Consider the following 25,346-nt stretch of genomic DNA (forward strand, 5'->3'; position numbering starts at 1 on the left):
AAGGCAAAATTGCAAGAAAAAGGTAATATTAATTATTAGATCAATTAGCGTAGCTAAAATCAGATAAACTTTTGAACACATCTGTCCATCTTCAGGTCTGAAACAACAGCTCACATGTTCAAAAACCTGCCAGCTTTTTCCAGCTATACTCATTGATCTAATTAAAAACAAATCAAAACTCGTCTACCTACAAACCTATCTTGCCTGCATCCACAGATTATCACGGCTGCAATAATACAAACCCAAAGAAAGGCTAGTGTCAGCATCCATGACGACTAGCCTAGACTGTAAGAAGGCAAAGCATGGACCTGGCTTGGGTGTAGCAGAGATATGCCTGGTCACACAAGGAGGAGGAGAGAAGGCTGAGTCAACAGAGGAAAACATGACAGGATGAATATGAAGCATCTACCCCCAGTGTGACTTAAAACTTCTCAACATGGCTTAAAGAGGAAGACAAATAGCCATCCCTAAAGCTGGGCTCGCTAAAAACAGTGGGGGAGGAGGAACAATGTGGATTCCCACCTCACAGTGTGCAGCAACAGTCCTGCGACATAATGAAGCGTTTGCATGAGGAGCGGATGCAGTGGGGACCAATTTCCATTGGGAGACCGTTGTGAGCAGCTGTTTAGCATCCCAGAGGGAGCAGGAGCAAGGAAACGTTCAGATCCAAATTGGCAGTTTCCTCTACTGTTAAATAATGTATCTATGAAGGGGAGATATCTGTGACTTGCACACAGCAAGCCACTGAGCCACTGCTGTCATGGGGTGAGGACAGCTCCAACAGATGCACATCACTCTACAGGCACAATCATGCTAGGACAGCCACACCTCCAGGCATGCTTGACTGCTCAATTTGACTCGACCCAATGATACAAAGGGGAAAAAAGACACTAACAGATTTTGACTGAGACGCACCACTTAATCCTTTTTTCCCCATCAGTAAGCTCTCTTGCTTTCCCTTCCTAGCAGGCATTATGTAAATTGAGAGTCCCCTGAAGTGATATTTGCAACTGCAGGATCATACAAGAAAGGGCACAATGCTCCTTTGCTAATACAACCCCCTGCCCCTACTATTCTTTTTCAAATAATACTATACTCTTGGTAAGTACTAAAATACGTACTCTACCATTCAAGCACTTAATGTTCTTAAATGCCACTTTGTTCAGGGGAAATAGTCTTTGTTAAACATGAAATTCACTGGGAACAAAATTTATGTTTCAATCTGATCTACTATATTTTATATATATATATATGTGTATTTATTTTTTCCAGCTGATTACATCAGCTAAATCTCTCTCTAAAATGCCGTGCAGCTAAAGTAAATACTCAAGGGAGGCTGTTGAGAACTTATTGACAATGTTGGGTATCATCAACTGCTAGCTTATGTCTGAACTTTACAGCCATTTCCTGGGGCTTGAATGATGCACAGTGAAAGGGTCATCGGGAAAAGAAAAAAAGCTTATATCACAGTGCTATCAGTGTATGTGCTATGATCACTACAAATAAATGGGTTAGCCAATTTTAGTTGAAGTAGCAACATATCAAATTAAGCCATAGGACACTGAAGCCCTAAGTTTTCCATGGCAGAGAGAAACAAACATCGTCAGAGACCAAGGCTGACTTAGACAAACACTCCTCTAGGGCACTTGACAGTAGTTAAAGCTCATTTAAACTTGAACCACTGGCTGCCTCCCCACGATAAAAAAAGGTGTGATTTTCAGCAGCAATGAAAATGACCATCACCAAGAGAGAGACATTTAAAATCCATACAGAGATCCACTTTCCTATACTATGGGGCTTTATTTCTTCTTCCAATGTTGAAAGCCACAACAAACACCCAAACTGTTGTTTTATTCAGAAGGATTCTTCTTCCAAAGGCAGAATTGGTTCTTGTTTCATAACCCTCCATGTTGGTATTTTATTGTCATGAATTATTCGGGGTTAGTAATGAAGTGTGGATCACAGTATTCAGAGTCTTTCACAGGGGGTGTCTACTCTGCACTGGTATTTGATTCTCAACAGCATTATTCTTGCTTTATTAAAAAATATTCATTGTAGCTGCTAAATTATACAGAGTCTCAAGCGATCTACTGAATATTCCCCCCATTTTCTGGTAGCTGCATTTATATTTAATGTATCATTTTCGGCAAGTGCAGGACTCGAAGTCCTACTCAAGTTAATGTGCATTGTTCTGGTGTCCTCCTAGAAACTTGGAGTTTCAGGTCATACATCAAATATTTAGTTTCCCTCTTTCATTGCCATATCATAGAATCATAGAAGCATAGAATGGTTAGGGTTGGAAGGGACCTCAAAGATCATCTAGTTCCAACCTGGTTAGGCAGGTCAGGTGATGCCTTAGCTCATTTGAGGCATCAGTACAGAAAGAGTTTAACTGCGTGACTCATGACTAAAGCAATGTTTGAGGAAAGAAGGACAGAAGTAGGTCTGTCCAGCACAATCGAGAAGAAAAATCTGCAGAATCATCATCATAACCATCCTGCAAACTTACATCTCTCACTAATCCCATCTGGTCTCATCCAAAGGCCATCAGATTTTGGGTTTGGACCAATGTGCAGACGCCTTTGCCTGTCCAAATCCCGTGTTGAATAAAAAGTTGGCTCTCTTTATTGGCAGATGATTTAGCAATAGGAAGAAGTTCAGTCCAAATCCTTTCTCCATGTGTAGCTGTTCCAAGAGCTCCTAATTCACAAGGGCTCAACCTTGACCGTACATCCTCCCGCTTCTCCTGCAGCATCATCTGGCTTTCCATCAGCACGACACTAATAAGTAACTCACATCAGTAAGTCACTGAGTAGCTAAAGCAAGATGTTAAAAAAGAGGATCTCCTCTCTGCTTTGATAGCCAGTTATTAACTAATCGGCATGGCAGTCCTGGGAAGGTTGTAGGTGGTTCTGTAACCCATCATGCCAAAATGTGAAGAGCAGATAATTTTTATTTCATTATGCTCTTGTTCTGCACAGTATTCAATATTGTCAGAGTGCTGTATGAACTTTAACCAATTAATGAAACATGAACTGCTTATTAGGTGACCCAAAAGGTCTCTCCCCTACGATCTATGAATAACAAATCAAAATCAACATGCTGCTGGTAAATGCATATGCATGAAATCTTTTAAGACATCATAGCTAAAATAGCTAATAATAAACCTCACAGCATTCTTGAGAAAGCAAAACAGGAAGGGAAAAGAAGCCAGCAAAAATACAACATTCCTGCAAATCACTGTCTAGGCAAGTCAGCATCAGCTAAATGATCAATAGGTCACCATTATGTATGATATTTACATCTGATCTGCATTACTGCATTGCTGTGCTGAAATGTCCAACAAGGCTCGTATCAGCTAGCACTTCCTTCATTAAAATCTGCCTTCATATAAAATTCACCTTGATTTATGAGTTTGCATTCAGTATTGTACATTTGAATGTAACACTGCCAAACTTTCTACTGTGTTCACCTGCTGGTTGGAGAGCAGAGATATTTCAAGATGAAAACAAACTAAAGATGGTTGCAGAAGGCTTATTATTATCAAAGAATGGAAAATAATAGACTTGTGCATATGCTCAGCCTTCTGCTACCATCATGTCACAGTGTATTATCATTTTCTGTTACTGAAAAGTAGTCTACGCACCACGTATTTCCTTAATCATGGATTTATTAACTCTCTCTCACACACACAAACATACAATGATTCTTTTGCTTTTATTACATAAAAAAATGTTGGGGGAAGATTTCTTGGGATCTGCTGACTAGAAACTTACTTGGGTTTAGAATCTGGAATTTCAGGTGTTTGCACTTTTGTTCATACATACACATTTTAAATTCAGATGGGCTCAGTCCAACCCTCATTTTCCAGAAGGTGAATTTTAGCTCCTCCATCATTTTGATGTTAATTGTGTAGCATCACAATAAAACCACACATGCTCCTTGAAGGCATGAAAAACTCCCTCCTGACCCTTAGAAAAATCTGCCAGCTATTCCTAAATATAAAGCTGGCTAATAACAAGTTCTATAAGTAATTACACAGCACAGAGCACAAAGAGCCTTCCTCTTACTGCACTAATGTTATATTCTTCAAGGGAACACTGAGAAGTGGCAAATTTGTAGTATTAAATCAGCCCTTTTCAGGCAAGAGTTTAAGAAAAGAGGGACAATAGAGAAGATGAACGTAAGGAAAGAGTCAACAGGAACAGAGAAAAGGGGCTTCACTTGATAAACTGATTTTACCCTTTCTGTAAATCTCTTTGCCTCATTCACCACGCTGAAAGAGTATGACACTGAGTTCTTCTTAGCAAGTAGCCCCTTGCCCCTAAACATTTAGTTTTGATCTGTCCAATGACTGCAGATTTATGCACTTGAACTCTTTCACTTCCTAACATTCTATAAATAAGCCCCATCTGGTCTATCTCTCCTTGTGTCCAAGTCCCTTCTTCCCCCAGCCTAACTAACACAGTTCCAGTTAGCTAATGCCTTACTTTAAATAAAGTAGACTTTTCAAAACTTGAACTAATGCCTAGGCTCTCTATGTCCCTCGAAAGAAGACTTAACAGCTGCTCACTGTTACTACACACTAGATCAGGTATTCAGAGACGGATTTATCAAAGAGGTCAACTCCCTCCTGATACTCATCAACTAATCTGCTGCTATTTTAAACTTTGCTTAGCTTTGCTATTACTTCTACTCCACTGCAACACTTGGCATAGACATATTGCATTTCATAATCCATTTACCCAATTGATCAAGATCATTCTGTGAACAACTTCATCCTTCTAAATTTTAACCATTCTTCCTATTTTAGCATCATCTGAAAACATATGATAGCACAATATAAACTACAAAGAAAATGTTAATACAAAGCCAATCCTGTAACTACCTACTTTTGGCCACAAAAAATAATTTGTTCTCTTTTCTTCATTGTTTGCTACGTAAGAAGCAAACGGATACTCTTGCTCATCTCTTTATTCCTGCAAGCCTTTCTCATCTGGGTCTTCCTATTGACTTTGCCATGACTACTCACAGAACTGAAAGGATGACTCTTATAGTTTGAAGTTTCCAGGATCAGGACCCAGTTCTTTACCTGTCTTAATAATTTATTACCTAACCTGTATATGCAGAGTGAGTAGAATAATACATCCTGTGAAACTTTGTTAAAAGCCTCTGAAAATCCCAATATGTGTGCTGCTTCCCTTCTATCTAGATCAATATTTATTTAATTTGAAAAAGGAATCCAATTTGCTTGACATGATTTACTTTCCACATATCCATGCTGACTCGCATTATGATGCTGCACCCTTACTAAACTGTATGCAACTGTAGCCTTATGCTGCTAGGAAATGTATTTTTGAGACTGCATTTAGAGGACCGTCTGAGGGGCTGCAATGCCCAACACAAGGAATTCAGCATATGCTTATTGCCAAACTGGTCTGTTATTTTCCAGCTCAAACTGTTTTCCTTTAAAACACCAAAACAACACTGACCCTTTTCAGATGATTTTATGCAAGCTCTTAGATCTGATGTGTATTCATACTAGAAATCACGGCCATGTATCAGGAGTCATCCTGTGCCCAGCATTATAAAGTCACTACGTAGAAACAGTCCCCAACACCCAGGGAGTTTAGACTACGGCAACAGTCCCACCGTTGATCTTGTTAGGTCTCAGTCAGAAGCTGGGCCAGATCAGCAGAAACAATCAAAATGTCAACAGCACACAGCTATATGAAGGAAAAAGCAGCTGCAGGGTTTCCTTCTGTTTTGTCTTCATGTCCCAAATAATGCTCCACACTGTTCAAGTTACCTTAAGCAGGCTGTTTCTCCTGCGGTGACATGAAGCCTGTTCATCCATCCCACTGCTCACTTCTCTGATCCCACACTTCACCTGGAGACTGATGCTCAAATACAACAATGCGCTACTATCTCAGTGTATTGTCTGTTGCACTTTTAGTCAAAGAATCACAGAATGGTTTGGGTTGGAAGGGACCTCAAAGATCATCCGCTTCCAACCCCCCTGCCATGGGCAGGGACACCTGCCAGTACACCAGCTTGCTCAAAGCTTCATCCAACCTGGCCTTGAACACTTCCAGGGATGGGGCATCCACAACTTCTCTGGGCAACCTGTTCCAGTACCTCACAACCCTCAATGTAAAAAATTTCTTCCTTAAATCTAATCGAAATCTATCCTCTTTCAGTTTAAAGCCGTTGCCCCTTGTCTTATCACTACCCTATCTGCTCTGATGTTCTCTTTAGCAAGCTGACATGCCAACAGAGTATGCCACTTCAACACTGATCTTCCCCTAAGGCTTCAGCTCCCAGTTTTGCTGCTATCATTGAATTCTGCATGGCTGTCTGGGGTAAGTTCTGTTCAGTAGTGATGGAGGGAGCAGAACCCTCACTGCTTTCCCATTGTCTCCAATTTGGCAGTTCCCAAAGCATTTCCAGAATCTCATCCTACCAATAAGCATTCTCCCAGCTATTCACCTAATGAAGTTTCCATTTTATTCTTCCTCCCCTCCGTTTCCTCTTACCACGCACTAACAATGCACTGAACTGAGCTCTTACTGATTTCTTAGAGGACAATTTGTATGCATACAATAGTTGGAATGGGCTGGAGTATCTTGGTATGTACTTGCCAGACTGGCATTCATCAGGGCTGTGAAACAGAACAAAATCCCATTGCAGTAACAGGACTTTTTAACCCCTTTGTGACAGTACGGCTAATTACCCCTTCAACCCCACGTGTAACGCCAACAGTTGGGCACAGAATCGCAAACCTACCCAATTCAAACCATGACATAAGTACAAAATTTGTTCAGGTAGTATCAAGCTGATTGTGGTATTTCTCATCAAGTACCCTACCTTGAACTCCATAGGGGTGTACTTCTCGTTCTTAGGGGTTGTGTTGCCCTTGTAATGGAGATGGTTGGGAGTGGTTGGGTGGATAACAGTCGACTCCTGGGACTGCCTCTGACAGCGCTGGCAGTACACGTAAATCACAAACGTTAAGAGGCTAGAGCCGAAAAAACAGGAGACCCCAGTGGCAATCAGATGGATGAGACTAAAACCTGCAAGGGAAATGACAAGAGATGCTATTTTTAAAGAACGGCCCTTTTCCCTCTCCCGACAAGACCACAGGTGCAAATCAGAGCTATGACATCTCGGGATCAACATTAATAAGCTGTTGAAGCCAGAGTCTTACGTTCTAATACAAACTGACATAATGTCCCTGCAAATCGGTCTTCCCACTGCAGCTCTGCCTTGTGCAGTTTAACAGGTTCATGCATTGTTTTCTCAAAGCTCCCTCCCTGTCTCTTCTCTCTCCCCTCTATTGATATTGAAACCAAACATTATGTTAAGCTGACAGCTAAAGAAATGAGCCGTACAAACAATGCACATTAATGGATTCCAAAGCATGTGCGTGTCATGGAAATAAGGGGATAAAAATGCTCAGTGTTTCTCTGAAGGGGAAGGAAGGGAGGGGAAAGCCCTTTTTGTCGGCTGCCCAAAATGCCTCTGGGACTGTGTGTGGAGTGGGGAAGATACACATTCCTCCCCCATGTAATCCAAGTGTGCTCAGCATTCTTGCTTATTCACAGTGTGGCATTGCCTTGGCCATGCCTGCATTACCTCTGAGGTGTATTTGAACTGCTAACAGTGAAACAGGGGTCCTCAGGGGAATGGGAAAGATAAGATGAAAAAAGGAAAGGGGAGAACTGCTTGAAAAACACTTCCTTGGCTTTCTCCACAAACTGCAAAGATAGGAAGCCAGTTGCAGGCAGGTGCTGGTGGGGTAGCTACAGTGCAAATATTTCAAAAAGAAAAGCTCTTGGACTATAAAAGCCTCCTACAGAGATCTCTCCCCGCGGGATTGCAGCAGCACCCTCCAAGCACAGCACTGACCTCTGGAAGGAGCTGTAGTTGTGCATCCCACGCACTGGGAGGCACTGAACTCACAACTCCAGCTGGTGGGGGGAAGACAAAGTACTCCTCGTTCCTCCCTCACCTCAGAGAGTCTCAGACTCCATGGTAAAACCAACCAACAGATCTCCACTGACAACAGAACAAACAGTAGACTTTACAGCCACCAAGTTAATGAAGCAACCAGAGGCAGTCTTGGGTGGCAAAACTTTATGACCCTGTTCTTTCCCTATGTGCAGAGGATGGATCTACAGAAAAAGAATTGGCAATGATGAGTCCAAATGCTATTGCCTTTCTTCTGCCTTTGTGCTCTGTAATCTTTCACATGGGAGTGACCACGGCCCTGGGGGGAACACCTCTGACTGCTGCACCCCCAGGGCAGCTGTGCCATCTGCTCGGTGGCAACTGCAGTGGTAAAATTCCCGTAATACTTAAAAAGCCAATTGATTTGGACAGCCTGCTGTGTTGACTTGACTGTGTGCAGAGAAATGGAAGGGACTACTTGGGGAGTGGCTTTAAATGAGGTTCATTCTTAGTCTGATCACGGTGTGCATTTTTTTGGTGCCATCTTACATTTTAACTGATACGCTTTTCAAATAGAGAATTCTGCCCATTAGTCTACAGCTCTCCTCTAATCTTTAGTTAAAAAATATGCTCCTGAGTTTAAAAAGAACAAAACCGATAGAGTTCTACAGCAAAGTAATGCACTTCAATCATAATTACAGTAAGGAACATACAGAATTTATTAGACTGACAAGCTACATTTATTTTTTAAACCACACTATAAAATTCTATTACGAGATTACCACTTTCTATTGTGTTTTGGATGATGGTCCAAAAACCAGCAGAAAGACTCTAATTTCCTAGTAAATGTTACAAGACTTTTCCAAAAAGACATTTCCTTTCTAAAAACCTCTGCCTGCTTTACATCACTCATGAGAGCTAAAACACTGAATATGCAACCGTGCTCAGTGACGCCACATAACACTGTCACATTCTCCTCCTGTCCAGTTTTTCTTATATGGCAGGGAATGTTCCATTTTACTGCTACATTTACCAATTCACTCCAGTAGGAAATCCCTTCTAGAACATAAATTTCTCTTACATTTCCCTTTCACCTTTGAAAGATCCATCTGATTTTTTAGGTGACTTTTAGCCATATCTTGGGGAAAAAAAAAAAAAAAATTGTTTGCAGCATGTGAGTCCCCAGGGGAGCAGCTTTCTGGTTCATCACTTTGAAAATATAGATTTTTCTGAGATGCATCAACAGAATTTCTATTGATTGGCTTATTTACCAAATATTGTAGTACACTAAGTAATAAATAGTATTAGCTATGGTAAAACGTAGATTGCAACAGCAAATACAACGGTGGTGGTAAAAGAAGGAAATGTGGATACAGCGCACCACAGCAGAGCGCAAGCCATAGCAAGGAGTCCTGGAATTGAAGCCATTGTACTCTCTGAGGGAGAAGAAGTGATGCAGAAAGCCAACTCTTACATTGCAGGTGCAGAAATCTTAACTCCATTGATTGCCCCACAGTCACAAACCGAGAGGCCACATTTCCATGCCACAGGTGGCAAGCCTTTTTTTGCCATCATCTCCACAGAGAGAAGAGATTTTGGCAGCCTGCAGATCATCTAGATTTCAGGAAAGCAGGGATGTGATGCTAGCAGGAATTGACATGGTCATTAGTGTGAAACTAGCATTTTAAAATGTTGAAGGAACCTGCCATTTTCTTCAGTCTGCATTTTTATCATAGGGGCTCCTAGGGCAGTGGAAAAGCGACACTAATGATTGGATCTTTCCAAGTTACATGCAGAAAGGAGACACAAGTTCTGCGAGAGGTGAGGACTTGAATGAAAGGAAGTGTTTGGAGGACAAGCATAAACTCTAATTTTGTCCTATATCAGCAAAGGATGTGCCTAAGAGACCCTTTTCACTGAAATCTTTATAGTTATTGAAAAACACCTGCCTCCAAACAGCTGGAGGCTCACAGTGGTGAAATGAGGAATATCCCTTCCTTTCTCCTGAACCGTTTACCTTGCGGGTAGAGGGAGACAAGCAATGTGCTCCCGGGTAATTAACGACCCTCAGAGGCCAATCCAAAGCCTGAAATAAATAAAATCTTGGAACTGACAAGTGGACATGCGATACATTCCTCCAGTCTGACTCAGACAGTAAGACTCCAGTGGAATTAAGGCTATCAGTGGGATATGAGCTGTATAGATTAATGGTTTGGTTGATACTGCACAGGGAAAAAAGAAGCTAGGTTAAGACAAAAATAAGATATATAGTTAGTGGTACCCTACCTCCACAGTTTGTGCTCTCATCAATGCTGGAGGCTGGCAGGATCACTAAACAAAGAGAAGATTGGAGAAAGTTGTCATTTTGCCATCACTTTACTTCTTTAAGTAATTAAACCCACTGTGCTCCAGACACGAGAAGCTGCTCACGTGCTCTGCAGCAAGCTGAGAGTCTCTCTAAATTGAGTGATAAGCTCAGAGTGTGAAACAGATGCAACAAAACCTCTCCAAAGACCTGACAATTCCAGTACTTTTACCTGATCACTGTTTAGCTTCTTCAATTTAGGGGAAAGAAGATAGATGAGAAAACCATGAAAAAGAAGAGTACCACTGCCTAGAGATCTCAGATTTTTAAGTCAAGGCACTGTAATCCAGACAACAACATGTGGAAAGGGGTTATTCAGTCTAGACCTATATCATATATTTGCGTGAGAGATTCAGTTTCCACAAAACAGAGAGTGGAAGATGTTGATGACCATCTGTCCGTCAACAGTGTTGCTTTGTTAGGCCCTTGATTAATCTTCTCACTTCACACATCAATTTTCTCCATCTGCCTCACCTTATTTCTTCACTCTTTTGGGATGCTTCTTTTGATACCTGAACTCATGGACCTTCTGTTGTCCATATCCATACTGAGAATAGAGATAATTTTTATAACCCAGCCTGAGATTAACTATGCAATGTTAAAAGCTTCAATTCAGATGAAGCAATACTAGTTATTTACTACACATCTAGGTAATTCTGCTTCAAAGAAAAGCCAAGCTGCCTTAAAGAAATGCCAGTTACCCCGTGCCTGCCACAATGGAGTTTATAACATGTTTGTTTGTTTGCTTGTTTTTCTAGAAGCATCCAAACTCAATTTATAATAGTGAAAATCTCAGCCTAGCTTGACAGTCAGGGCACAAGCTGCTCTCCTGAATTGGCCCACCCTCTCCCTCCTCCATGACACTGTACTTACCAGGAATTTCATTATACAGGCACTCTTGGTACTGTGTGCTGTTTCCGACGCACTGAGAAGAGTCTGGACTGTGCACTTCACAATAACGGCTGCGGTATTGGATGCCCTCTTCATTGCACAGGCTCCACTCTGACCACTCCGACCAGCCACCTGAAATCCAAGATCAGGAAAATACACAGGCAACGTCACCAAGAAGGAAAAGGATTCCTTGTAGATGTCAAGCTTCTCCCATGCTGGAAGATGCCTAGATCCTGGCCGAGGCCTCTCTCACACATCTAATCAAGAGGCCTTTAGTGGATTTCAGTTTCTCAATGCAAATAACAATGCAAGCATCGTACTCTACTTGTCAAGTTGTAGTTTTCTTAATACAGACTGAACCAACCCTTGGTGGAGCACTGCATAGCACAGAGTTGTCTTAAAAGCTCCTACACAGCTCTTTGTTTAAAGGCATACAAGGAGCTGGATGGGGCAATGTTGCACCAGGACCTCCAAGTTTTGAGGTGGCCTCTCAGGGATACCCCAAGCAGTCAACACAAGTTATAGCAGTTAGAGAGTTTTGCTGATGTTCCTAAGGGCAGGAGTCAGCCTGCACTGGATCAGAAATACACAAAGGCAGTTCAAAACCAGCACAGACCTTAAACCTGTCCTCTGAGTTGTAGCACATGCTCATCTGCCCGTCTGTGTAAGAAAAAGGAAGGATTATCCCTTCAGCAACTGTACAGATTGATGCTTCATGACTCCTTTTGTTTGTCTTGTAAGCTTTCACATTGAAGAACCAAGCTCCTGCTTTTCCAATTACTTTAAATGGATCAGCTGTTAAAATTCTGCCTGTCTGGCACCACCAGCATGCCAGAGCACGGGCAGTGAACAGGTAAAGAAAAAGGTGATGCATTGCAGTTGAACACTGGGATGTCTCCTTTTTTTCCTCACTCAACAGACATTTACTGAATGGACAGAAAAGCTTCTAACTGGTGGTGTATTTTTTTAAACATTTCGCAGATGTACCTTGCTCCCACCACCACCCAAACCAGGTGGAGCAGCGACAAAAACTGGCTACCTTCACACGGGTGTGTGTTGCAAAGGGCCTCCTCAGTGTGTAGACCAATGCAGATGTCCTCTCCGCTAGACGGAGCTGGATTGGTGCAAGTCCGTGTGCGCTGGTAGTGTCCTCCTCCACAGGTTGCTGAGCAGTGAGACCAAGGAGTCCAGCAAGACCATGAGCCTTTCACTGAAGGACATCGAAAAGCAAGGGGAGAGAGGTAGACACTGTTAGTTACTCCTCTCACTTTGATAAAGCTAGAGAGCCCCAGTATCTCCCTTTCCAGATCCACCCTGCTCAGACTAGCTAGCAGTTTGTTGCACCCCAAGGCATTTGGGCCTGACAACAAGAACTTCGTATCAAGAGAGGGTACAAATGTGCTGCACTCTGCAGATGCAGAAAGAGGTTTATGCACAAAAAGACTCTGCATCATAAAGTGCCAAAATAGAAACCGTTCTTTAGGGTTGCCATTAAAATATCCTAGTCTAGTCTATTCTAGTCTAGACCTTTTTTAAAGCAGTGTTGTCAGTATTATTACATTGTCTCCCGACACTTCACCTACAGCAACAGTAGATTTACTTGGGAAAAAAGTGCTGTACAACCAAAGTGGAGCTTATGCAGCACCTTTCTGGGGGGGCCCCAAGTCCTCTAGTTCCAGCCTTCAGGAAACAGAAAGTCAAGAGGCTTTATCTGAGCACAGCCCCATAACAGGTTAACAGTAAAACCAGGGAGAGACAAGATCCCTGATTCCCACCCCACCTTGTCTGGCTACTAGACTGTCTGATTTGCAGGTCCACATGCCATTATTTCAGAAGATAATAACCTGATGACTTAGTGCAAGATAAACCCAGGATTTGTGTATACACATTGAGTGAGGCAGGGAAGGAGAGAGACACAGAGAAATAGTAATCATGCACTCAGAACAGATTGTAAAACATCATAGTGTCCAAGGGGAGAAAACAGCACAGAAGTAAGGCACAGACATTAGTGAAAAGCCACTGAGAGCTTCCAAAATAGTACTAATAGCTGCCTTTATAGTGCTAGAGTTATTCTCTTTTTATAGGCCATAGAGTGCCATATTTGACACTCCTGCTATGCTCTCGCTGCACATTCTCATCATATTTTCCTAGCTGCATTAGAATTTTATCTTTGTATTGAATTTTAGAATCATAATACTACAATTATAATATAGCATTTTCAAGTGTAGGTCACAAACTATATTGCCAGAGGTAGATAATTGCTAGAACTGCAGAGGCAAGGTAATTTGTGTAAGATCACTTAAATTTAGTTTAGATAGTTATTACAGAGCAAGGAGAAGGATAAGTGAGAGAGAATACAGCAGTCAATGGTCTATTATTACTATTCTGGACCAGGAGTGCAACATAAACATGAGGACAAACTCGAAAACCAGGAAACCAGGCAAGAATACTCCCTGCTGGCTGTGCAGGAAATGGTAACTGATGTCAAGAGTAGATGCCCATCGCAAGAACAATACGTAAGCAGGAGAGGGGGAAGAAACAAGTGTTCACAAGAAGAACCACCACATCAAGCATCTCTACATAGTATTAAGCCACATTTATTAAGCCTGTCTCCTCATTAAGGTGCAGATGCACCGTGATGCCTTCCACTGGATGGAGCATCAAACCTTCTTGAAGCAAAAACCTGCCAGACAAGCTACAATACTACTTCCTCTAGAGGATGTGGCTGTGTTACACTCTGAGCCTATGTGAAACGTAAGTCATAGCGCTAAAGATCACATACACGGGTCATTACAATAGCTTAAAAAAAATGAAGGAAAAATTCCACAAATTTAAAAAAAAAAAAAAAAAGCAAGCATCCTGGAAATACTACTTTTTTTTTGTGGTTCTACCTCTAAGATGGAGAAGAACACATCTGAATTTCATGCAGGAAGATGATCATGGTTACCTGGGCAGGGATGTGGATTGCAGTCTTGGTACTCCATCGCTGACCCCACGCAGGGCAAGCCACCGTTTTTAGGTTCAGGGTTTGTGCATGTTCTCTTCCTGATCCTAAAGCCCAACTCACAGTCCCTGGAACAGGAAGACCAGGCCCCCCAAAAGGACCAGCCCCCATTGATAATCCGTGCAGAGGTCTTACCAGTCTTGAGGAGGTCATCAACAAGAGCTTCAAGGAAAACAAACAAGACACCACATGATCACGAATTAATCAGTTGTTAGGCTTTTAAAAAGGGCTCCAATTCATTAATAAAATCAGGATTTATGTGCCCTGGAGAAGAGTTTCTGTTGAAAGCTCTTAGCAAGAGTTTTTGTTCCACAGGGTTACAGCTAAGCCAGACGCAAAATGAAATCTGTACACACACAAACTTGAGTCTACTGATAACCTTGATAAATGACCTTTCTGGGCAGCAAATTGTGGCAATCGAGGTTGTGCCCTCAGGACACTGCCTTTCATCGCAGCAGTAGTGAAGGGAATAACCCCAGAGGTAGTGCACAAGGGGATCTCCAGAGAGAGAGAAAAGACACACTGTCTTGTAGAATGGCGCTTCTCTTCTTCTCTACACCCCATTACTTGCCTGCTGTCTTGGGGCAGCCTGGCAGTAGCAATAACAAATCTATACACTGCCATAAGCACAGAGCTCACAACTGTGAGCCACAGGGCTCTCTCCATCCCAGCCATTCTGCAATGACACTAGTCATACATATCAAGACTTATGCAGACAAAATCAGGTTCTTGTTGTTCTGAGAGGATTCCCCCTTCCACTCCCAAATATAGGTTTGCCCTATGGTCCCCCAGAGCTGGCAAGACGTACAGTCAGTATCACACACTGCTGAACCATCATTGGGGCAGAATCGACTCTCGGTCTTCTTCCTCCCGAACTGCAGCTCATGGGGATCAGACAGCTGGGCACGACACGTGTAGCGGAAGCGCTGCTCCTGGCGAGCACCATTCTGGGTGATGTTGACAGGCATCCAAGGGGTCCAGGGTGTGTTCCTGCGCACCTCCGGGCAGCTCTCTGGGTTACAGGTCTTATATTCCTGCCAAGAAGGAAACTTGCTCTTTCCTTATTTATGAAACAGCAGCAGCCTAACTGAGAGAGATTTATTTACACCCCAGAAAATACCCTCTGCATCTAAAACAACCTCCATACACTTTATCTGACCTCACAGACAAAAGCCAGTGCTGGGCACAGCACAAAACATGGTGACTGTGGAGGCGGTCATGGTGCATAGCTTCGGGTGGACCTCAGGGGTGAACTATGGTTGCTATTTTTATGTCTCCCTCAGGCTTGTGTTTCTTTGCTGACTCAAAGTCCTGTTGGCCTTCGAAAACTTGGTACATTATGGGCAGGAGAATAATTCAGGCAATAGTCAATAATAACAGCAAACAAGTTTTCTGCTGCGGCCCTGAGATGCCGCTCTCAGGTCAACCTAGAGGCTTCCCATGAGGACAAAATGTCAGTAAAGTTTATTCCCTGAAAAGTTTATTATTTTATTTTTTAAGAGGAGTTTAGATTATCTCTTTTTACATCTGGTTGGCTTTTTGAGTTCTCTAGTGAGGGCTATGAACCATTTGCCAACCTTGGTATAGAGCATCCACTGAGTACAGACAACATTGTGGCTCAATGGGGTTGGGGTGATTTGGGGTCTTTACAATTCCCACCACTAGTGGGAGAAATTCTAGTGACAAATGTTGCATTCTTGCTTAAAAATAAAAAAATAAGTCGGTCTTTTCTGGCAGAGGGAAAGAGACGTAATGCTTCAGGACTTTATGATTCTAGAGTAAATGCCAAACAGCTTGTGAACAGATGGGAGGTTCCAGATCAAATCTGCTTACACTGAAAGAAAACTCTCCATAAAACTAATTAAAGCAGATGCATGAAACAGCTGCCAGAATAGGAAAGGGAAAATAAAGAGAGAAGATGGGTAGCCACTGCCTCACTGATGGGTTAACTAGGTGTTTGACCTGTTATTTACTCAGGTATGATAGTGAGACTCATTTCTGATGCGTGTAGAGCCTCCTTGAGTCAACACGATCATCCCTGGGAGCATAGTGCTTTCAGGTAAAGGACTTGATATCTAAGCCAACAGAGGCCTAAAGGAAGTCCTCTGTACACAAGTCTGTCCTTACGTGCGCACGCTTGCACACACACACACTAACACACACACTCTCACATCAGCTTCATTGATTTTGGGAATCTGTCACCTCTCTGCTTCCCAGTTCATTCCAGCATCCTCTCCAGTGAAAGCTGAGGACATAATTTTCTTTTAGCTTGAGAAATAAAACCAAGATGGAGAGGGGAGTTAAATACCAAGTCCCTAGGTGCTAGATGTCAATAGGTGCCCCTTGTACAATGTCAATAAACAATACATACCACAGCACAGCCTGGACATGTATTTCCATTTTCACAGGACCTCTGCCTTGAATGAATCCCTCCACCACAATTCACACTACATTTATTCCAAGGACCCCATGAAGACCAAAAAATTGGTAATGGACATGGACTGTTCTCATTACAGAATCTGAAAGAAGAAAGCACGTTGCTCAAAAAATATCCATGTCAATACATCCCAGGAACAAAACAGTGATGGATGCAGGGCTGCACACTGCAGTTGGGTGCAATTCATGCATGCACAGAAAGCCAGCAGAAGGAGGAGTGGTTTACCAGGTTAAGCTCACTGAGACAGTCGGAGTAAATGGTCAAGATGGGGTTTTGAAAGTGCTCTAATCTCAAAACTTTCATGAACTGAATTAACGAAAGAGCTCATAAGCTGAAGCCCATATGTGACCAAGAGAGACAGTGGACGTAAATATTTTCAATGGGATGACTAATGGGAGACCAACACAACAGTCATCTCACTAATGGCAGGCGCTAAACACTTGACAATCTTCTCTTTCCTCGATCTGGCCTGTTGTGCCGTCTGGACCCTACGAAACTAGTGTTTGCAACTGGAGCTGAACTAGATGCTATATGGATCTAAAAGCAGGCCCTAAATTAATGCTATTTCATGTACCCTTTTCAAAAGGTAACTTCAATTTTGCTCAGCTTTTTAATCAATATTGTTCTCAAATTGAATCACACAAGACTTCAATTGACTCGGATGTAGTCTTTAAAACCCAAAAAGGACCATTCTGAATGGCCACAAATCAAACCAAACATTAAAATGCCCTGAATCAAGGAAGTTAAATGAATTGCCCTTTGTATTCCGAGAAATGCAGAGATCTGTCTTAAGTGACCACTCAAGGGACAACAGCCTACTGCCAAGCAGAGGCAGCCTTTAATGAAATGTCAAATCTGGAAACCAAACTGGGATGCCTTGAAGCATGCATTTAATGAGGGGCCAGACCTGAAGAAGCGTAATAGTGCAGATGGCTCTGTGGGTTCAAAACGTATTGTCTTTTAGTGATTTTGCATTAAATTTGCTTAGTTTAGAGGGGAAAAAACGATGTTTTTCTGATGACAAGCCCTGCAAAAACTCAACTCTGAATCTGTGAGTTCAGCTGTATTTTGTCTGAACTACTTTTGGTGCATCAGCACAATTAATAGAGACTTAGGAATGGTGCAATTGGCAATGGAAGCTGCACATACTCAACTGCTTCCTCAGGGATGGATCAGAACAGTGTAACTGTATCTATAAACTCTACACTGCTAATAGCAGGCACAGCTTCTCCTTTCGTTGAAGAGCTCAAGCCCTCTGTTTGGTAGACAGGAATACTTGTGAAGGTCTGAAAGGTCCTGCTTGAGAGGGAAAGCAGCTCTGAAGTCTCTGATGGACACAGGCTCATTGAAAGAGAGTAGCCATGCATGTGAGCAACCTTATCCCTCCCAGGATCTGGAATTCCTTCCGCTTTGTGCATTAAGCCAAACAGCCTTAATCTGCATTCATATAAGAGCCACCACTTCCAGCTGCCAACATTATAACCATGGAAGTGAACATATGGCATTGTGGACGTCTCTTACCTTTCTTCCCTGCTCTGTCCAACACAGACCCTGCCTCCGTACCGTGGAGCAGGGTTGCTGCAGGATCGCTGGCGGACCTGAAAGCCAATCCCGCAGGAGGTGCTACATGGGGCCCAGGAAGACCAGGGTGTCCAAGCGCCGTTTCTAACAAAGGAGGTGAGAAAGAACGGAGCATGAGGGTGACCTAATGGTCTGCCCACTTAACAACAAAACACATAAGGCACTGAGGGAGGAATCGTTGAACTCATTGTAGAAGAGATCATTCATCTCAACCAGATTTTACATCAGCAAATGTCTAGAAAAAGGAGTTTTGAAAGTGCTTAGCATTGGCCTAATTTTCCTCCCATTGAAGTCTCTAAGAATTGGAAAGGAAGATAATGAAGCCAATGCTGAATGATTTTAAAAATGCCTCCTAGGATTTGCTGGGCAACAGTGTGGTTGCTTTAACTCTCACTGACTATTCCCCAATTATCTCCCCCTTGTCTTACAACCTCCTCTTTTGAGTCAATGGCTGATCCCAAAGTTGTATCTCCTGGACTTTTCTGCACAAAGAGTGCAGGTTTTGAGGCTCATGAATGCCAATTGTGCCAAAGGATGTAAAAAACCCTATCCTCTGCTAATTCAGTAGGTACTGATGCTTTAAATCTCTTACAGCAATACCACTGCCAGCTCCCATGGTTTTATCACAAACCTTCTAATATTTGGTGTTTTCCTAAAGCCTTCAGCATTGAATCCTATTAAGTGGAAATCTCAAATTTCATTAAAAATAACAATAATTGCTTCTAGTTTTCATGGCCGCCTGCAGCCGTCACTGTAGTGTGACCTTAAATCTGTAGAAACCAGAAGGCAATTAAGAGCTCAGAGGCAGGATCGAGTTTCACGGTTTACTGAGCGATCACATCTCGGCGGAGCAGTGGCAACTCAGCCTGAAGCAAACGTGATGTAAACTCCCCCAGTTCACACCACAGCGACAGAGATGCCGGCGACCGCTCCATGCTTCGCTCCTGCGACAGCCCAAGCGCGTGCAGGCAGCCAGCTCCTGCCACGCTGCCGCCATGCGGCAACTCAACCGCGTGCTTACACAGAAGCCAACATTTTCACCTTCGAAACCTTGCATTTATTAAAGCTCACCTTCCTCTGATTTGGCAGCACTACTAAACCTTGGAGCAGGAGAGGAGGAGCAGTATCTCATCTCTTCTGTGCTGCAGGTTTCATTCTGTCTGGAGCCAGTGGCAATGCTCTGTCTTATAGAACTGTCTAATTTTGACACTTCACTGCCTTAAGCCAAAAAACTCATTTGTTTTTTGGTTGTTTTTATAAAGAAAAACCTTTCTAAAAAGTCTAGTCAAAAACAACTCAGGTGCTCTCTGGTTCTTGAAAGCTAAGCTTGAAAACAGATGTTAATTTTCAAAGCATTTACTGAACTAATAACACTGCTGGCAAGAAATATTTTCTGGCACAGCACCAATCAGGGCAGAGGATGAAAGTTAAAGCCCACGTTGCCCTTCACAGTTTTTGTATTTGTTATCAACTCTTGCCCGGTTTTGGCAGCTTTATTTCAGAACCCTGTTAGATATTTCTCCCCTCCTTCTCTTGTTCTCTCATTTCTCTCCCTCCTTCTCTTCCCCTCTCCCGCCCCAAAAAAGGTCAAAGAACAAGAAACTCACTTATATAAAAATCCTACTATTCCATCTTCTTCTGCCATGTTTTAACTCACCTACTACCTCTCCACTCCTTAACCCAAAAGAAAGATTATATGTAAAATCACAAAAAGAAAAAATCAAATGGAAGATTGCTGCTATTGTAGCAAAAAAGGGAAAATAATTTCCACCAAAAATTCCTCAAAAACCCAACAATTCTCAGCATCTATTTGTGTTTCAGGATTTTGAGCAGAAATAAAGACACCTTCCATTTTCAGATCTTCAGCTTTCTAACAGAACTCATCTTCAAGCATCCTGCTCCCTCTTTACAAAAAGAAATCTCGATGCCATATGAAGTCAATTAAAGGAAATTTGAGGGCTGAGGCGGATGTAGGATGACCAGATGTCCCTATTTTTCAAACCATGCTGTTTTCCTATGTCTTAAGATTGAATAATCTATTTTTCATCCCCTTCTTAGAAGCTGTTCCTGCCTCTTTGGCCATCAGAGCAGTGCTGAGAAACCCATCCCACTGGCACGCTTTCCATTTGCCACTGACAAATAGAGCCTGCCTGGGGAAGGCTCCACTCAGCTCACGGTGGCAGCACAGGGGCAGGAATGACTGCATGCCTTTTGGGCAGCACAGCCCACAACTGGAAGGAGAGATGCCAATTAAAACATGAGTATTGCTGAATTTTTGGTGCCAAGACCAGCACTGGTCTCCAGGGAGGAGCCAAGAGGCAGCTGTCCTTAATGGAACGAACATTTATGGGGAAGATGAAGTAGATAAAAACGGTATCGACCCATATATTCACCAATATTCACCAAAATATTGGCTGGCTCCACCCTGGTTAAGTAGTGCTTACACTATTGCATCGCCTTTCCTTGACTCATGCTATGATGTAGTCTGAGGGTGGTGGGGTAACACGGACACAAACACTATAGCTACATTTGGGCACTCGACTGGAGGACATTTAGCTTCCACGCTGCTCGAGCACGAGTTTCAGGCTTCCCTGGAAAGGCAGCACTTCGACACCAGCTGAGCTACACGCGTGTTTAAGCGCTGCCCCCGGCAGGCATGCCTCCTCAGGGCCGCTCGCTGCCAGACGATGATCTGTAGCCTTCAGCTAGCCAGCGTGCTGCCGACAGTTCACAGACTTGCAGAACAAGGCGAACAAGTCTTGCTCGGAGCTAGGCTAGGCCATGTCTTTACAAGCGTTGCTCTGAAGGAGCTCTGCTTGCTTTTGACAATGTAACCTCAAAATCCAAACTCTGAAAAATGATGAGCTTACTGGAATTTTTTTGCTTATTGCATTCAGTTGGCTAACAACTACCTCTGCCTTACTCATCTCCTCTTGATGGGTCACTACTCACTATACAGTTGAGGGAAACTGAGGCACAGTGTAAGGAAGATTAATGTGTGCACAAATTCGGGGTGCTCGTCTTCCAAGAGCCCTGGCTGAAGGAAGGCCCTTCTTGCAGAGCCCTTGGGTTCCTTCATTTTTTCCTGACTCCACACTGGACCTCACATACCTCAGTTTGGCTGGGATACAACAACACGGCCACAGAAACACAAGGAAGGAGCTAAGCTGTGGACAGGCACAACTCTTGTTCCCTTCCCAAAAAGCACAAAGATGCTGAGGTACCTTGAGCAATTTGCGACCTCAATCCTGGCTCCTTCACAGCTGCGACCTCCGCAGCGAGGAGGAGGGCTGTCACATGAACGTGACCTACACACACAGGAGCCTGTGCTGTCCCCATCCGAATGCTCACACAGTTGCCATGGGGACCAAGGCCCCAGTCTTCCATTTGTTGTCAGGTTTTTCACCTAATTTCAAAATAAAAAAGGTCATTAATAGCAAGTTTACATCTCTGGAGACAGTCCCACAATAGAAATGCCAAACAAAGCTGCCAGGGGGATTAGGATGCAGCTTACATGGGAGCTGTCTGTGCTTGTGAGCAGGATTCAAAACAGAGGGTTGTTTTCAGACAATGCCGCATCAATATTTACCCTCCAAATTCCACCCCACATACCTAACGTGTGCGCACAGGCGCCCGAGCCGACCCAGCCAGCACCACGCCAGGCACAAGCACCCATCTGCCACACCACAAAACCACCGTGCTCCCTCCTCCCACACTGCACAGCTTCAGCCTTTCAAGCAACACAAGGGCTGGTGCTGACTGTCCCCACTCCGTTATGCTCCTGACTCCATGGTGCTTGGGACCGTTCCTGCAGAGTATTTTCCGAGTTAGCGTTTGTATAACCATAGTGACCAGCTGAGTTTGGCCCTGTCCAAAGATGCAGTAAGAACTGGCTTCCTTTCTAAACAGAGCTGTAGCCTAAACAGCTAAGCTGGGTGAAGGATAGACAGTAAAGGAGATGGTGGTGACTAGAATTAATGCTGAGGATCACACAGTGGGCTAAAGAGCAAGAATTCACCTCAAGGCAATTTATAGACAGGACCACACTGCTATCTGTTTCCTCTGCCCTTTGCTTCATGCCTGTAAAGCCCCGAACAGGCTGGGGCTTGAGCTTCCTGTGCACTGCAACGAAGAAGTAAAAATATGGCAGTGCTGGCAGACCAAAAGCGGGAGAAACAGAACTATTTCATCTCAGGTTTGGTGAAGACCTCCCAGGAGACAGGATGTCAGAGCTATGCCTGTTTTAACTGGTGCTGCTAGGTAAGCCCTAAGCCAAGGGCCAGGGGAGCAAGCTGCTGAGGTCCTCCATGACTTTGAGATGCTGAGTGCTACCTGCTCCTCCCAGGATCGCTCCCAGGCTGCCGCTGGCTTCTCATGCCCACTCCACCACTTCTGCAAAATCCAGCACCTCCAGCAGGACCATGTCTGGGAGGCTGCCCTGAATCCCCCTGCCTTGGCTTCCCCTCTGCTCCCGACTTCGGAAACATGAGGCAGAAGGACACCCGCACTGGTCCTGCTGAGGTACAGCCATCTCCTTGCTGCAGCACAGCACCATGACGCACTCTTCCACGGTGGCTCCTTCCGTCCTCCCCACCCCAAAGTGCTGGGTGTCGCAGGTGGGATGGCACAGATAGTGGCTTGTCCTTACCAGTGTCACCTGTGGGGTGGTGGGATGCTCAGCAGCTTCAGTAAAACCACTGACAAAGGCAACGCTGGACTTGGCCTCGGTTTGGCACACAATGAAGAAAGGAAGAGGCTGGGGCTCTGCTGGACAGTCCTGGCCCCAAATCTGAGCCAGCCACCGCCGACAAACCCCATTGTGCCATGCTTCACTGAGCTCTGCAGTCAGCAGGGCCACCCCAGGGGGAAAATGATTTCTCCTGCTTTACAGATAAGGACATCGAGGCACGGAGGGGCTGGAAGCCTGCTCAGAAGCCACGCAAGTGGCCAACCACAGCCACAGCAGTAGTGCTTTCAAACACTCATCCTCTGAAACACACTGCTCTGTGCTTATTCTCGAAGTCTGGCACTATGTTCAACACTCACAATGCACCTCTGGTGGGCTGTCATCTTCCCCTCTCATCCATCTATAGCAGCATCAAAAATATGCAGCAGTGGCATGGAAGTAATTTAGATCTGTTACCGCGCTCATCGGGCTGTAGCCAGGGGGTTTCAAGCATCTGTTGTAAACCTTTGTTTGCAATAGATTACCATGTCGTCATAAAAATTTGCTCTGGGCTGCAGGTTACAAGGCAAGATGCCCAGAGAAGAGAACGCTGACTTTTGTTGCTCTTGTTGAATTTGTTGTTTCAAACATGCATGCAGTCAAAAATCAATACAGTTGGGTTGCTAGAAGTCAAGGGGAAAAAAAAAATCAGAAGAACTACTTTGAGATATTTAATACTAGATTTTTATCTCCTTTTTCCTCCTGCCTTACAAAAGTCATAATCCAAGTATTGGATCATTCCTATTCATTTTTGAGCCAGAAAACCTTGCCGATTCCAGCAGGGAGTTCTGTTCAGAAATCAATGGTATATGATATGGCCCGTGGCTTCAATTAAAAAAAAAAAAAAAAGCCGACAAATAATTATTGGCTCCTGAGTGATACTGGGAAGCAACCCAAAAATTAAATAAATAAGCGGCCATAACTGAGATGCTGAGATTTATAAACATGTCACGTTGTGAGTGTGGGAAGTTTTTATACTTAAGAAATTACATATGGATTATTATTCCATCTTTAAATTCATAAAAATATCTTCAAAAGCACAAACTTGGGAAGCGGGATGAAAACCCACATGCATTGATCTTTTTCAGGAATATCTTTATAAGGTTAACAAAGTGCCCATCAGAGATGACATCTTTAAAAACATCTGTGATCAAATGCCCTTCTCTCACTTGACAATATCACCAGTTCCGGAATTCTCATATTTTGTAAACTGCCATACTCCCTCCAAAGGCATCACCTTTTCATTTCTTCCTTGTACCGTCTAAACACTCAAGAATAGGATTGAAAAATTCAGACTGACCGTTCCTACCCCCTGCTGCCAGGATATTTTCAATGTTTATTCTGATTTTACAGATAAGGCTAGAAGCATTCCTTGTTCTTTCGATTCATCTATGCTTCCGCTTAGGATTTAGATGTCAACTGTTTATAACTTTGCCAAGCTTCAGTTATTTCAGCTGGAGGTTTCCATGTTGGGTGTCTGACAGAAGCTGAAAATACTTGCAAAGCTTCAGTTAAAATATTGCAAACATTTCTAAACCCAAACCTAGGGAGAAAGAATGTTCATAAGTAGCAACATTTTCCTTGAAACGAGCTAGTGTTCAGAGCAAGGAACTGAACTTTATATCGTCGTTCACAATTTCAATGAAAAGCAATTCAGATCTGTCTAGGGTATAAAATCCTTGGGATGTGAGAAGGAAAATTCCCAGCTTTCAGGGACTCACAGATTTTTATCTTGGCACCTGAAGTCCTCTCTGTGCACTGGGCATGCTCCAGTGTGGGCCAGAGCAGGATTATTCCAGATCCTGCAGCTCTGAGTAGCTGGGCCCACATGAACTAAGAGAAGGGTACAAGTCTGCTAGACATCCCAAAAAAGGAGTGGGGAAACCGGCACTGATTTGCAAGAAAATGGAGTAGCATGGAGCGGATGCCAGATGACTGAGACAGGGGTTTTTTGGACACACAGAGTGGGACTGGGATGAAAACCTGTGAGGAAGAACATCATTTGGCTTGGGATAAGGACTGTACACTTCATTGGGAATACTCAATTCCTGACTTGCCAACCATCATCAACAGTAACCCCATGAGCTTGGCTAATGGAGTTTGTTAGCCAAATCTGAAGTTCCTTTCCTGCTGGTGGCTTGTGTTGGCATCAGTAGGATATCATAAAGTAGGATGTGGCTTTTTTTTCAGTCTTCCCAATACCAAAAAGCACTTCGCTTTCTTCTCTCAAGCCTAAGAACAAACAGCATGCACTCATGTACTCAGGACTCCCTGATATGACATGTGCACACACAGGGAAAAGAAGAGCAGCATGTGAAATTTGTGTCCTATCATTTCTTAATATTAAAACGTTTGACATCACAACCTTAGCAACAAACCTGTAGGAGATTTT

General features: G+C 43.4%; 1 protein-coding gene across 3 annotated transcripts in view; it reads right to left on the reverse strand.

Annotated features, from left to right (window-relative positions):
• The window catches only part of SEMA5B (semaphorin 5B), a 134,907-nt gene that overhangs the window by 10,635 nt on the left and 98,926 nt on the right, over nucleotides 1-25,346 (reverse strand). Inside the window, exons 12-20 of one of the 3 annotated variants that reach the window (XM_086615346.1) lie at nucleotides 21,453-21,634; nucleotides 18,169-18,312; nucleotides 16,582-16,729; nucleotides 15,019-15,244; nucleotides 14,154-14,372; nucleotides 12,246-12,320; nucleotides 11,189-11,338; nucleotides 10,237-10,281; nucleotides 6,868-7,073 (exon numbers count right to left, since the gene is read on the reverse strand). In XM_086615346.1, coding sequence (XP_086471472.1) covers nucleotides 6,868-7,073; nucleotides 10,237-10,281; nucleotides 11,189-11,338; nucleotides 12,246-12,320; nucleotides 14,154-14,372; nucleotides 15,019-15,244; nucleotides 16,582-16,729; nucleotides 18,169-18,312; nucleotides 21,453-21,634 — 1,395 coding nt within the window. Of the gene's footprint in view, nucleotides 1-6,867; nucleotides 7,074-10,236; nucleotides 10,282-11,188; nucleotides 11,339-12,242; nucleotides 12,417-14,153; nucleotides 14,373-15,018; nucleotides 15,245-16,581; nucleotides 16,730-18,168; nucleotides 18,313-21,452; nucleotides 21,635-25,346 lie in introns of all 3 variants that reach the window. The other 2 variants (XM_086615345.1, XM_086615344.1) reach the window with 2 other exon arrangements.

Source organism: Tauraco erythrolophus, chromosome 8 (genome assembly GCF_009769465.1).
Source record: "Tauraco erythrolophus isolate bTauEry1 chromosome 8, bTauEry1.pri, whole genome shotgun sequence".
Lineage (NCBI taxonomy): Eukaryota > Metazoa > Chordata > Aves > Musophagiformes > Musophagidae > Tauraco > Tauraco erythrolophus.